The following is a 15388-nucleotide window of genomic DNA, read 5'->3' on the forward strand; positions in this document are numbered from 1 at the left end:
AGTCCTGGGTGTTCATTGGAAGGACTTATGTTGAAGCTGAAACTCCAATACTATGGCCACCTGATGTGAAGAACTGACTCATTTGAAAAGACCCTGATGCTGGGAAGGATTGAGGGCAGGAGGAGAAGGGGACGACAGAAGATGAGATGGTTGGATGGCATCACCGACTCGATGGACTGGGTAGATTCTGGAAGTTGGTGATGGACAGGGAGGCCTGGCATGCTGCAGTTTATGGGGTTGCAAAGAGTCAGACACGACTGTGCAACTGAACTGAACTGATTTTCCCTCAAACTTCCCTCTCGGGGCATTATTTTTCAGAAGTCGGTAAAACATGTACTATATACACTATGAGATATCTATGCATAACGTTCTTTCTTTAATTAAAAAATTAACCTGGCCTATCAAAACTTCTTGCACTCTTGGAAGCAGCTTAAGTGGGAAATTTTAGGGTTTTTTTTTTGCGGGGGGGCACTGCTTTTAAAATAGTCTTCAAAAGATTTAAAAAACAAATGGAGGTCCCAACACAACACTTCAAATACTTTTTATGATTTATCTTCTGAGATAATCAAGTCTACACTCCTTTAACCTTATAGGCAAATCCCTGAAAACATCTGAGAAGAATTGTTTAATGTGTATCTTAGGAAATTCATTAGACTACTAAATAAATTAAACTCAGAAATAACAGCTCTAGACAGAAAAGAGAACCTTTATTTTCTATTTGTACTAAGCAATGGTAGACTATCACTTTCTTTGTGCTGCTCTCCCAAAGCAAGCCATATTATTTTGACTTAAAATTATTTATCACTTCAAAACCTCATAAATAAAAATACAATTTTAATAATATCCTCTTTCTAAAAACTCACTTATTTAAAATTTTGTATCTAAATCCATGTATCATAATTAGATTTATCTCTATTTTTCCCATACAACTTGCTTTTCTGCATTTTTAAATATAAAGTCCCATGTTTCAGTAGGTACGTTAAGGCAATAAGATATGGCATCCTAGATAGCAGAACTTCATTCAATATCTGCTGCTCCGATACATTTTTTCAATGACAGAGTAGTCTGTGTTCCCTTTTGGTTTTATTTCACATTTACGCTTTGGAAATTTCTTTACTTTACTAAGGGATACTATAAACTTCATCTGAGCCCAACCACACTGAATAACAATTCTAAATCAGTCAAGCCTATACTGACTGACAAGTCAATTCTATATTGATTATAGTATAATCATTATATATTTAGTATATATACATTATATATTATAGTATAATCAGTATAGAATTATACTAATTCATTAGTATAATTTCACTGAACTTATGGAACTTCTTTCAAATATCATCAAAAGTGAATTCTTGCCTCTCACTGCCAGCATTTAAATTCTAAATGATCCCCCAAAACTATCTGCAGCTATTTTGCAATCTGTAAAGCATGAACATTCTGCTGTATGGGGGATGTACATCACTGACCACATTTTCACCTGAAAGCAGTTGTGTTTAATATCAACATTTGGCTCACATATCTGTGTGCCTAAAATATTTGACTGGGAGAACACATTCCAGAAAGTAATTTAAATTCATTAGGAACATATCATATAAATGGAAAAGCATTTGCCCTAGTTCCATAGCAAGCATTATCACTACTTAAGCAATCCATATTCTGGCATTTAAGTACTCTAAACCCTTCTTTCCTTTAATGATTTTTTAGTTGGGAAAAAGTACATCAAACCAACTTTCATAAGACATAGCCTTTGGCTTTTGCATTAATTTTATGAATGTGATCAGTTATATTTCTTATTAAGGGACAAACATAACTTGACAAAAGAAAAGCTTAGCACTTGGAAATAACTCAAAAGATTCACAATGGAATCATAATTCTCTTAAACATCTATCTTCTAAATAAAAATTAAACTTGACAATAGATTCACTCACCAATATTTTCTGTGGGCATTGACACCCTGGTTGGTTCTACGAGGTTGTCAGCCAGGACAAACGCGCCTTCTTCCAATGTATCCAGCAACATCGTTGCAGTATGTGCTTGTTCAGAAGAATTCATGTGTTTCCATGATTCCAAAGCTTCAGGTCTCAGAAGATTGTCCACTGTATCAACAATTGCCTGCATCCATTAGAAGACCATCATTAGTATTGACTGCTTCTAGTACACCAAGGTGATTTTCAATCACTGACTAGTGAAATTGTAATATTTATCAATCTTGTAATATTTATCATATTACACATACTTTATTATATCAAGATAAAAATATGATGATTTACTCTTATGGAAAAATACCTGGACAACACACTATCTGGCCAACTTGATGTCTGACCCTTTCAAAATAGAACTAACTGAAGATTAGTAAACTACTATTTCATTATAAAGACTAAGTATAAACAGACAGCTCATTTCTGTTTATCTAATCATATCTCAATCATTGAAAAGAAAGAAAACCAGTGTCAGCTCTTAATCTGAGGTATTACACATACATGCATGGTCACTCCTACATATAACCTCAAGACTTAAATGTTCTAAATAGAAAACATTGGTATCTCTAGAGTAGCCTACTATATTTGCTTGAAAATTAAATCATGTTGGTTTTGGGAACCTGAACTAAAATAGTGTCCAAATTTGTGCCTTATAACATTGTCTACTATTATCATTGAGAAAAAACCAAGATGACTTCACAGTTTATAAATTATTTGTGAACATTTCCACTCTTCCAATTCCCTGGCTAGCTAAAAACACCAGAGAGTATACCATCATGTGTAAACAATGATCTGTTTTTAAGGGGATCAGGAAAACAGTCAAAATATTTAAAGTCTGACTAATAATTTAATAAAAACAGAAAGGCAAAATAAAGTCTTTATAAATATGTTATAAATATTCATATATACAGGTTTAGTGTATTACCACGCAAAACAATATAAAATAAAAATGTAACCCAGTCAGTTATGAAATTGAAAGTTGGCTTTTGCACTGATACTTACTGTAGCTGTACACTGACTATGGCTTAATAACTGAAATCACTAAGTTTATTTACTCTTTCTCCATGTACTGAGTCATAGTGCATCATTAAGCCCAAATATAAATTGCTCTGATCTACTGGCAATCATTGAGTAAAAAGAACATACATTGTACAAACACAACAAAAATGGCCTGTTTGAGGTACTGTATTGAAATGAGTAGGTGGAAAAGTTGTTTGAGGCTACTGTCAGATTAATTAGCTTAATCCATCTTAATATCCTTGTTTTGTCTGCCATGTGAGTCACCAAGACCTTCCTGGCAAGCAGAAGATACTTGCAAGTGGAGTCCAAGGCTTTTCTCTATCTCTACTGGGAGATAAAATTGTCAAAATGCTCACATTGATACTGTTGCATCCATTAACTGGAGTGGAACAGAAAGTGGTCTGCTGAGGCCAGATTCAATAGTTACCAAGAAATACAGACTGGAGCCTCTAATATAAGCTACAAATGAATCCTTTGTCATAAAGCAGGAATTTGTTTCATTTGCATAGTGTAAGTCAGCTTCTAATTTGTAATTTAAGGTGTTTTATTAGTCTTATCTGAACAGAGAAGCTCATTTGAGACATACTGAAAACGACACTGGTCAGAAATTAAGGTCATGCTGAAATTTACTACCTATACACATAACTCGCTGATGGCATGCTTTCATTAATTTGAATCGCTCCTTATTTATTATCATTTGTATTTTTCTAGTGGAATCAAAATGATCATTACGCTAATCATATTCCTGAAGTAGTCTCCCTGCCAAAGAAAAAAAGCTGTTCTACTCCCACTGAGATATACATCCTGGGCAACATACCAATTATTACATTTCACACGTTAACTAACACCTTAAAGGTGAGCTGAAAATTTCAGTATGACAAATTCTATAAATTTCAGCATGTAATTCTTTGACCCCATTAAACAGTCTAATAAGGGACTTTCAAAATATTAATACCTAAAAAAAGACTTTCCCACTGGTTTTTCTTTTAAAGTTCTCAGATCCAACAATGTCTATTACTAGGTAGTGAAATGCTATTATTTCTCCAGATCTTGCCAACCAAAACTGGTGAAGTCATAGCTTCTGACTAATCTCTATTCTACAAAATTTACAAAGTTCTTTTGTTTTGTTTTCATTCATATATAAACAAGTTCTTCAAAGTTTGATTGACTAGGAATATGGTCCCCAGATGAGTAAAGTTAGAAAGTAAATATACCCAGCAAAAGGAACTTCTAAACTTCACAGAATAAAACAAAATGCAATGTAGTATTATTATTTTGATCTATCATACAGTTAGCTTGGCATAATTCTATGGTTAGCCTCACCATGTTTCCTATTTTACTTGTATATACCAGCGAGGAAAATTGGCTTCAGTAGAAAAAGATTCTGAGGCAAACGGTGGCTTTCTGTTCCTATTATCCTTCACAAAAACATATATATCTACAGTACAGTCACATTACTTATGTTTTATTCCTAGTAGCCCCTCCCAATATCAACCTGATTCTAGTAATGACACCTAAAATTTTCAAAACAAAGCCTATTTTATTTAAGAGTACACCACAGAGATAAGAAAGCAGTGACTTTTTCATGCACATACATTATGACTATACAGTCTTTGATGTGATAAACTGCCAAGAATATATCATAGCTGTTTTACTGAAGTTGTTTTTAATCCACAGAGATGACAACAGGGGATAACAAGACTTTATGATTACTTTCCAATTCAGAGGATATTTCATTTAAATTCCTGTATGTTTGGATGAATGCAAAAACACCAAAAAATATAAAAATAAGCTATTTGCTTATTCTGAGAGTACTATACCTGGGAAAAGAAACATTTATACAGCTGATATGGGGCACATTATATAATTATCAAAGACTGAAATACATTGGTTCATGCAGCAAGATGATAAAGCGTAGCAGGAAGCTGAAGAAGGGAGAAAGCAGGGTGACAGCACAGGAGAGATACCTTAAGGTAAGCCCTGCATGTCTTCTCTCGTTTTTGGAGCTTTTTAGTAAAAGAAAAGAAAATCAGAGGTTAGATTTTCATCTGTTGCATACGGGGAAAGAAGAAGAAATCCTACAAAAATTAAATTGGTGGTCCTGAGCTCAGTGTTTATTATGTACTGTAGTCCTCTGGATTTCTGTGAGTCTATACTGACTGCCAAGACCATGCATTCACAGCTTTTAGCTTTATTTTACTAAATATAATAATGCAAAGTATCTTGATAAAACTAGAGACAAAATATGTGATAAAAGCAAGAAAAAACCTATAAAGGCGTTTTAGCCACAGATTTCAGATTCATATGAATTTCATATAAACACTTTATAGTATGGTTAAAATAACTATCAAATTTTTGACAAGGTAAGAAAAATTAGTAGCACTAACACACTATACTTCTACCAAAAAAAACTTGTCCTTCTCCCCAAACCTAATATTGAAAACAACTTTTTAGTATCTAACACTCCTATATGCATTACAATTTTGTTATAATCACAAGAGTTGCCTGTATTAGTATATGAGTTGTTTAACACAATCTCTCCGATTGCAGATAATGCCTTCCAAAGTGAGAGCACTGACAACAACCAGGTAGATGAAGTTTACCACCGACTAACCTTTCCTCAGGTAATTAGCATCATCTTGGGGGCAGCAAGGGGAGTGCATGTTGCTGCTTTCACAACTACAATTATTTCTTGAGATATGAACCAAATTAGAAGTTTTGTTTCTATTCGTATGTCATCGGGACCAAAAGTTAGGCAGTCAACTGCCGAAGAATCCAGAGCAGACATACAAAATATCTACTTTAAAATAACAGAAAGCTTCTACCTACCTTGTTATAACTCCGTCCAGCTGAATCCTTTTCACTAGGTTTCAGTTCCTGCAGCTGTGCATCAAGAATGTCCACCAACTGCTCCATCAATCTCACTGAAGAACTCACATCACCAGCAAACACTGGCCCTTTGGTATGTTTAGCCAGTTCATTGGCAAGGCTAGCAGCATTTTCTCCGCTTCTAATCTGAAATGAGAGTTTATATTATCTCAGTAAAGATTTCTTGTTGTTTGTGGCTTCTTGCTCTTTTCCCTAGGCTCTTTGTTGTGGTGAGAAAAATATACACAAACATGTCAAAATCTGCAACTAACTGAGACCAATAACTTTCTCTTTATTTCAGATGATTAAAGGTTCTTAGATCCTCAAAAAGAAATTCTTAGGCAGGCATTTAAAGGGAACAAAAGAGAAAAAAAGTCCTTTAAAAATTTTTTGAGACAACTCTCTCATTTCACTGCAACCATTTTAAACTGCTGCTTAAAAATCTTATTAATTTATTCCAATGATCCAGAAATTTAAGTCAGAATGTAATCAGTATAACACTGAGGGTTATTATCTACTGCTTGCCTTTCAGAAAGGTGGTAAAACTAAAATGTCACTACATTGCACTGTATTAAAGTTACTAATGCCTTTAAAGTCATTTTTACTTATTCTGTCATAATCAGCTGTGATATGAACATCTGCTTGCGTTCTGTGGATTCAGTTGCAAACTTAATGATATTTGATTTATTAGGCCAGTGCACTATTTGTCTTACGAACATCAAAAGAAACAGAACAAACTAAATATGAATGAAATTAAGCAAGTATGTACTCATTAAAAAGCTTCACATAGAAAACAGCATGCCCTAAAACATATGTAACTTTGAATAAATAGTTTACAGACAAAACTATGCATAATTTTTTACTTTCATACTGAACAAAGAACATCGAAGCTGGTCTTAACATACAAAGCTAAATTATTTATGTTAGAAGTTAAAGCCCTTAATCACCAATGTGTATCATATTAAAAGGTTCCAACCAACCTTCTGAGCCAGCTGATTTACCCAGTGTGAGGTACAGTTGCTAAGATCAGGGCCCTTAGGGTTCCATGTTCCAGTGGAAAGCACGCAGAGATACGAGGCAGTTCCTACAACAGATGCAGAAAACAACAGTGAAATTGAAACCATTTTTCCTGCATGCATTCGGGAAATCCACTATGATGATTCTACTCCATGTGTTAAATTTTGAATAAACGCTAATGGAAGTAGTTGACAATAACTGACAAAGAGCAGAATATAAACAGTAAATATAAAGTCGGCACAGAAATATCAGACATTTACAGCAAACAAACAAAAAGCCCTTTTTCTTGGGACTCATCCAAAATGATACTTTGCAATGAGAAACACAGCTGTTAGGCAGTCTCACTAGAGAATCCATGGGCCTAAATCTCAGGCTTGACCTAGGACTTGAAGAAGGAGCGGGAATTCAAAGCCTGATCTTAAAAGACTTTTATAGTTTGAAAACTTTTAAGTTGTCTACATGTGCTATATTACTAAAGTAACAAAATAACAATTAAGTTAGCTATTGTAAATATCTTTTTCCTCAAATAAAATCACTTCAGTGTAATTCAGAACCTCCTTAAAGTTTTAATAGTATATGTAGTATCAATATTTGACAGAAATACCTCTCGTTCCCTTGGGACACGGTCGTTCAACCATCATTCCCCTTTGTGTCTGAGGCCACCTTATCCCCCTCGCGTCTAATGCTTCGCAGAATCTCTCTGGCAGGGGAAAAATATTTGTTACAGGAGGAATTTTGGTTGTAGAAACTGCTGGAGGTGCTTTTGTCCCTTTGCTTCCTTCCTGCGATCCAGCTACAGTTGTGCTCATGGGGCCTTTCTGTGAAGTAGTGCTTGTGGTTGATACTGTGGTTTTGAACATCTCAGCTGAAGAAGTTATTGTCACAGCTGTGGTAGGCACTATGGAAAAGAGATGAGTATGTTAATCTCAAACACACATCACATTCATGTGAACGTCTGCACAGGCACACACACACACACACACATACACACACAAAAAACACAACCATCCCAAACCAACAAAATGGGATCACTGAGAATATCCACAGGGTAGGAAGAAGAATGAATCTCTTCATTTATTCCAACTCATTCATATTGTTGGCTAAGCGACTGGCAGTTTGGGTTCTACCCTAGATTTTGCTCTCTGACTGTGTCCTAGGTTTACTTCTCAATGAAATATTTGGTAATACATTTTATGTACAATTTCAACATATATCATTTAACAGGAAATGCAGGATAGTTTAATATAAAGTTTCAATATACATATCAAATATGGTGTCATATCAGATACATAATTTAGAAAAAGCCATTTATATACAAATTCATACTCTGAAACAATAAAATTCAAAGTATCAACAAAAGTCTGACCATTACATATAATTAGGACAATAGAAAATTTCAAGTCACCCACTCTACATCTTACAGGGAAACAAATACTGTGACATCTTTCCACCCAGCAGCCATTCTTGCTTGAAAGATTTTTGAGCATGGCTGATTAGATCCAAACAGAAGATAAGCTTGGCATGCTTGTTCTGTTTTACTAAGGAAACATCTGAGGCTTTGACATCTTTACTTTTGAAAACATAGATATGAAAAGAAACTAGTTCTGATCAGAAGTTATATTGTAATCTCATCAAGATAACAAGTTGGACCAAATTATGCCTAATTCAAAACCAATTCTACATATTAACAGAGAGTTTAAAAGGACCTACAGTTAACTCACTTACAAGCAGAAATTTAAAAAGAAAAAAAATTTAAGGTTATTCTGGACTTCCAACATTATTTTTAAACTGTTAAATCCATTAGGTTAAAATAAGAATGGAGTTTAATGTTTTCCTTCATTAATGACCACTTAGTTTAAAAAACAAAAAAATTCTGTCAGTAAAACTTTAATGGCATCGTTTAAAATCTATTAGGTGATCACACTAAAGTTTTATCAACATTTAGATTACTGAATCTTAAGACTTTATAATTTTGAGGCTTTAAATTTAAATCAAGTAGAGCAAATTAAAAGTAACTATTTTTAATGATAATCTTATAAAACATTAAGTTATTTTATGGTTTTGCTACACATAAGAACCAGACTAGAACATTAAAACTTCTTAGAAAACAAGTTCATATTATCACTGACATAATTAGTATTTTAAGCTCTGGTCCCTAGATAGTTTGCATAATTCTGACTCTATGACAGAGTATGCTAAGTTTATCATAAAAAGCAGTGTACACCTATTTCTAGTTCTTTAGTTGTGAGAAACTTCTTGTTACCAATAAGTGCAAGATACATTTTTGACAGTCTCTTTTCACTAGAGAAACTTCTTAACCAACTGGTTTATTTCCAAGGCATTGGTTACTAATCATATGAGAGAATCCTTTGTACATTAGTCAAGCATCATGCCTAGCCAGCTGTTGTAGAAACCTATTCAAACCTGTTTATCTTTTTTCTGTAAAGCACTTGCCTGACATCTTGTTAAACCTCATAATTTTCTTTTGATTACAATGCAGCCAAGCTTTCAGTGCTTTCTCAATTAACATTTGTCAGAAGCATCACAATCTTTTGAAGAAGTGTTAAATGAATGTTGTTGAATCAAATCTTAAAGGGGGTGGGAAATCGGAGCAAAGAGAAAAGGGCAGAGCAGAATGGTTTAATGCTACCCCATCTGATGTATCCCTTGACACTGTACTAATTAGTACATATTTAATGACTGAAATATGTATTAACAATATACAATTAGTGACCTGTTAGCTAAGCATCAGTAAAGATTCAAATAAATGAGTGAAGGTAGGCAATAAAATGACCTCTATTAAATGCACAAAACTTTCTGAAATATTCTGTAGCCCATTTCCATGTGTCACTTATAATATATTTTCATATCTTTTATCTTTTGTTCATTAAAAGAAGTTAAACTTCTTTAAGCAACACATTCTTCACTTGTGAATCAATGAAATTTTGGGGTATTGAACATCAACTTTAAGTGGCAAAATGTAACCCTTTAGGAGGACAACTACAAAACTGTGCAAGGACAAGATTTAAGAACTTCAATAAAAAGCAATTTTCTAATACTGAAGCTAGAGATGAGGAGATATTTATAAAAATTAATGTTTCTTTCCTTAGATGAAGACAGGTCACAACAGGGCACCCCCATGATGATAAAAGCTTACATTTACTCAGCATTTATGTACCAGATGCTGTGTTAATCATCACTCATGGATCATCAGATCATCTTATTTAATCCTTACCACAACCCCATGAAGTAGGCACTATGATTATCTTTCTTTTACAGAACAGAAAACTAAGCATTGGAGGAGGTTAAGCAGTTTGTTTAAGGTCACTTGTCCATAATGCTCTTAAATGTTATGATCTTACTTTTCTAGACAAAAGATTTTAATAGACTCTGAGAAAGTATGACACCCCACAAGCAATATGTCCTTATTTTGGAGCATTTAACTGACACTGTGCTCTGTGTAAATCTCTAAAAGAAGAAAAAATGTGGGAATATAAGGTACTAAAACAGTAATAGTAAAAAGTTTCACAATGAAATGTTTGTGGCAAAAGGCTCAAAACTCAAGAACTTCCTATAAATGGTAATAGGAAACATGACAAGTCACAATAGAATTATATTGTAAATCTGAACCCTACTGTACACAGCCTTCCCAGAGTTATCAGGTGCTGTATCAACACACAGATTAAATGACTTAGCATTCTACCTACCATATATCATTTAAGTACAGAGACCTAGAAACAGTGACATTAATGCTAATACACATATACATTAATAAGTACCCATGAAAACCTCAACAAACAGACTGGTTAAATTTACTATGCCAGTTATTTATTAAGAACTTGCTAATTATTATCAGCTTTTTCCTATGTGAAAACATTTTAAGGATAATATGTATTTATGATAAATGAGAGGGTAGTTATTTCCCTCTTCCAAGTCCCCAAATTCATCCATTATTACAAGCTAGAGTGAGAATATAGTCTAGTAAGGCAAAAACTGCAGCAGATTTATTAAATTTACCCTTATTCAATATCTAAAAACGCCAATCATCTTTTAATTAACCATTCATTATCAGCGGGAAGATGTTTTAAGAAATATTCTATATTAAACACTTCTTAAATAATAAATCTAACTGGCTCTCTTAAAAAAATGTCCCTCATGTTGTTTGCCATGCTTCATTATTACTCTAAGTCAGATATTCAGAAACCATCAGAACTCAAGACAATATTTTTCAATAATGTTTCGGATAACAAATCTGCAGACAGATTAAGTAAGTATAAATCAATTCAGATTAAGACACAGAAAACAGTTAATATATGACCAAAATGGCTTTTTTTCCCTAAGCCAACATTATAGAGGAAGAAAGCAAAAGAGAAAAAACAGATCTAGTTTAGGATAATGGAGCAAATTAACTAAGTAGAGAAGACAGAAAGCTAAAAATTTAAAGAAAACAGGAAGATGTATTTGAAAGCACTATGAAGGCAAAGTAATAACATACTTGTGCTGTTAGGAATGGAAGGCATGGATTTATATAGGGAAAAATACTGCAGCTAATACAGTGTGAAACAGTCCATAATTAAAATCCATTTAACAACACAATATATATCTTGGCTACATACATGATAGCAAAGCCAGTACATAGACTTGCTAGCAGTGGCTTACTGGTTTGACTTAAATGTATGGGCCAGAATAGTTCTGCAAGCCCCCATTTACATGCAGTTAGATATCAGCACACATCTTGGACGAGCAAGGCAGGAGTCTCTCTAAAAGCATTTGAAGATGAGTTATGAAGAGCAAGCAAATAAGAGAATATGCTTCAAACATCAGCAAGAAAAATTTAGGTCAAATAAAACTTTTTACCACTAATGGTTTAATAAGAAGTCAGTATGGACTTTCACCTTCTGAGAATATATGAGAATGGCTATTTTGAATAACACAACACTGCTGTAGGAATAAAGCTACCACATATGGCAAAGTTTCTCATTTTCAAAGCTAGTAACTTCTTTTCAAAAAGCACCCAAAATTATCAAAGATTTTTTCATCTGAAATGGGTCAAATTATTTACTAGAACATATGCCACAAGTGGAAAGTGACATTATTACTCATCTTGTATTCCATAAAGTGCTCTGTGACAAGGAGGCGGGCAATGATTGCTTATTGAGCTCAATCAACCTGTACTCAACTTTAGGAGTTATTTAATTATAATCGGCATTAATTTTTTTTTTTTTTACTTTTTTTTCCTAATGGAGGGGAAGAGATTTACTGCTACCCAAGAAACATTTAACAACTGTGAGGGCAATACAGGTTACAAAAAAAGATTAATACATATTCTCCAGGCAAGAATACTGGAGTGGGTTGCCATTTCCTTCTCCAGGGCATCTTCCAGACCCAGGGATTGAACCCAGGACTCCTGCATTGCAGGCAAACTCTTTACCGACTCGGCCACCAGGGAAGACCCTTTTACAATGTCAAGTTCTGTCAATTACTAAACTTTGCCTTTTACAAAACTATAGGATATGAGAGAACCATGGTACTAACTTTTAGGAAAACAGCTGAGATATAGGAACTATCCCTTGCTGGCCTCAAGAGAAAAAGATATGTCTGAATTTAAAAATAAAGGATACGAAGATAATATCAATAAAGATTTTCATGACCTAATGGAAGATTTCATTGTTGAAAGTTTATCAATGGCACACTACTACAATTTTTAGCCAACAAATTCTAGATATACATGAATTAAACAAAAAGAGGGCTTGCACTGGTGGCTCAGATGATAAAGAATCTGCCTGCCGTGCAGGAGACCTGGGTGTGATCCCTGGGTTGAGAAGATTCCCTGGAAGAGGGCATGGCAACCCACTCCAGTATTCTTGCCTGGAGAGTTGCCATAGACAGAGGAGCCTGGCAGGCTACAGTCCATGGGGTCACAAAGAGTCAAACATGACTGCGTGACTAAGCACAGCATAGCACAGCACTAAGGCATGTCATTACTACCCATATGGTATGAAGAAAAATCACACATTTCATATTCTATAACTCAAGTTAGAATTCAACTACAATGGCTCATGCTTTTGTAGTCCTAAGCCTATGACAATATTTAGGACTTGGTGACTTACTAAGTCACTTACTTACTAACTGACTTAATAAGTTACATTATTCCTTAAAAATATGTATATGTATATGTAGCTGTGTTTAAGCATATGGTTATATATTGCTTTAACAGAGGAAAAAGATATTAATTCCTGTTCCACCTTGTTGAAGAGATTGATTTAGTTACTTCAAAGAACATTCTGGTTCCTACAATTCTGAAATAACTCAATAATGTGAAAATTTCAATTAACTCATAAAATTGAAAAAATAATTCAGATATTTTAAATACAAATATTATTGTTCAACTAGAAAAGACTTATAATTAGGTAAACTCCATAATAATATATTAAGAGATCATTCTTTTATCATGAGTATGAGGTAATCTTATTTTAATGAAAATTCAAAACTTAATTTACCCTCAAAACTTGTTTACTGCAGAACTGAAGTAACTTGACAAACTAAAATATATTTCCAAAGATTTATAAAGCAATGATCCTTTATAAAGATACTTAAAGAGAACACAAATTTTAAAAATGCTAGCAGAACTGTCTTCATAAAGCAATACTTGGGATCATCTAGTGCTTAGTCCATGTGTAACAGTTAAAATCCAGAAATATTGACCTAATACCATCACAAATTTATTGGGAAATAAAAACATGTAATTTTACATGATGATCTAGAGACAGCAGACACCAAAACTTTAGAACACTTATGCCTGGCACTGTACATCAAGCCTAGCAATTCTCCTGGGACTTCCTAACACACATTTCCTTTAACCACTGGCGCCAAGAAGTTAAGAGGTCTGCACACAGATTCTAATCAATTCAGAAGTCAGGTAGGAAAAAAACACACAAAACTAACAGGTTTGTAGTTGGCAATACATTTTTAGCAATGGAAATCTAAACTGACGAAGGATGTGACAATTTTTTGAAACCAACATTTAAATGAAATTCAGAAAAAGAAAATGGACCAAAATAAGGCTAAAATGTACACACTATATGACAATTTGAAATGCCACAATATTATCACTTGCCCTTTAACTACAAAAAGGGGAAGAAAATAAAGAGGGATAAATTAAGTCTTAAAAATAAACTGTTTATAGAAGATATAAGCATTAGCAAGTAAAATTCTTACCTTGGGCAGGATCAGGTGGACCAAACTCCAGAGAATATCGTAAAATGAAGTTATTGTTCCACACATAGAGTTGGTTATCTCTTGGATTGTAATCCACTGCAGCAATATACTGGTACTGGTTGGGGAAGGGAACATCTACATATTCTCCTCGGTTTAATCGGGTATTGTAAATATAATCAATTGCATTCTTGCCTGTTTCACTCTCATTGTCTTGATAAACTGACCTGACCACATAAAGGACTCCACAGATCATAAAAGCATTTGAGGCAGCTCGTTTGTCATATACAGTCTCCCACGTTGCTTCAAATCGAAGAGTGTATGGATTCAGTTGGCTAATAACTATCATTCCATTGTTCTGCTCAGTGGCATAAATGACCCATAAGCCGTTTTCATCAACTGCTAGGTCAATATCAGTTTTTCCTCCCCATCTATATGGTGAAGTATCATGATAGTTAGCATAGTTAATTATGGCCTCTCCACTCTTAATTCTAGTCCTCAAGTCAAATTTCACAATATTCCTTGTTCTTTCTTTGTTAAAGAAGACAGCACCATCATATACCACAAATCCAGTACCATCTACTCGATTTGGAAGTTTATAGGTTGTTGTTTGGCGACTGTTTTGGAAATCTTCTAAAGACGCATATTCTATTAAAGTATCAGTACGATAGGGAGTCCAGGGCATGAAATAAATTTTATCTGCAGCCTGAAGAGGGTCCTTGCACCAAGCACCTGCCTTTTGTTCAGCTTCATATATACATGGTGAGTCCACAATTGCTTTCAAGGTCCCAGGGCACACAAAAACTATCATTCATAGAGAAAAAAACAAGAATTAAGCAAAGTTAAAAGATTATACAAGCAAGCATAAGTTTCAATGATTATAGGTCAAAAAAGAAAAATTCACCTTATTAACACTTAATTTTACCAAAATTTATACTTAAGACAAATACTACCTTTCTTCAAGTTGCCATAATCAATGCACAAGTTTATTTTCACAAATACAAACCAAAGTTTAAGATCATTCATAATCGAGCTAACAATTTATACTTTTGCTCTGTGTTTTATCTTACAGTTCTTTTATGTTTCAAAACTTTGTGCTTTGTGCATAAAAGTGAACAAAGTACTTTTAGACCAAACTTTGCACCCTCCCTCCCTTAGCCCACTTATAACCCCCAAAAGCAAAACACCAAAATAAAGCAAATAAAACAAAAAGTCCAGTGTGAAGGCTTATTTAGAACTTCTACGGAAGTTAGACTGAAAACAAGAGTACTTCAGTTGAAGGAACA

General features: G+C 34.0%; 1 protein-coding gene across 12 annotated transcripts in view; it reads right to left on the bottom strand.

The window, feature by feature from the left end:
* LPHN2 (latrophilin 2) overlaps positions 1-15388 on the bottom strand; it is a 202110-nt gene that overhangs the window by 38818 nt on the left and 147904 nt on the right. For all 12 annotated transcript variants that reach the window (XM_010857560.1, XM_010857555.1, XM_010857553.1 and 9 more), the window contains 5 exons: positions 14106-14906; positions 7492-7785; positions 6851-6954; positions 5832-6017; positions 1932-2115 (listed from right to left, as the gene is read on the bottom strand). In XM_010857560.1, the coding sequence (XP_010855862.1) occupies positions 1932-2115; positions 5832-6017; positions 6851-6954; positions 7492-7785; positions 14106-14906 (1569 nt within the window). The remainder of the gene's footprint in view (positions 1-1931; positions 2116-5831; positions 6018-6850; positions 6955-7491; positions 7786-14105; positions 14907-15388) is intronic.

This window comes from Bison bison, unplaced genomic scaffold (assembly GCF_000754665.1).
Source record: "Bison bison bison isolate TAMUID 2011002044 unplaced genomic scaffold, Bison_UMD1.0 scf7180017864382, whole genome shotgun sequence".
Lineage (NCBI taxonomy): Eukaryota > Metazoa > Chordata > Mammalia > Artiodactyla > Bovidae > Bison > Bison bison.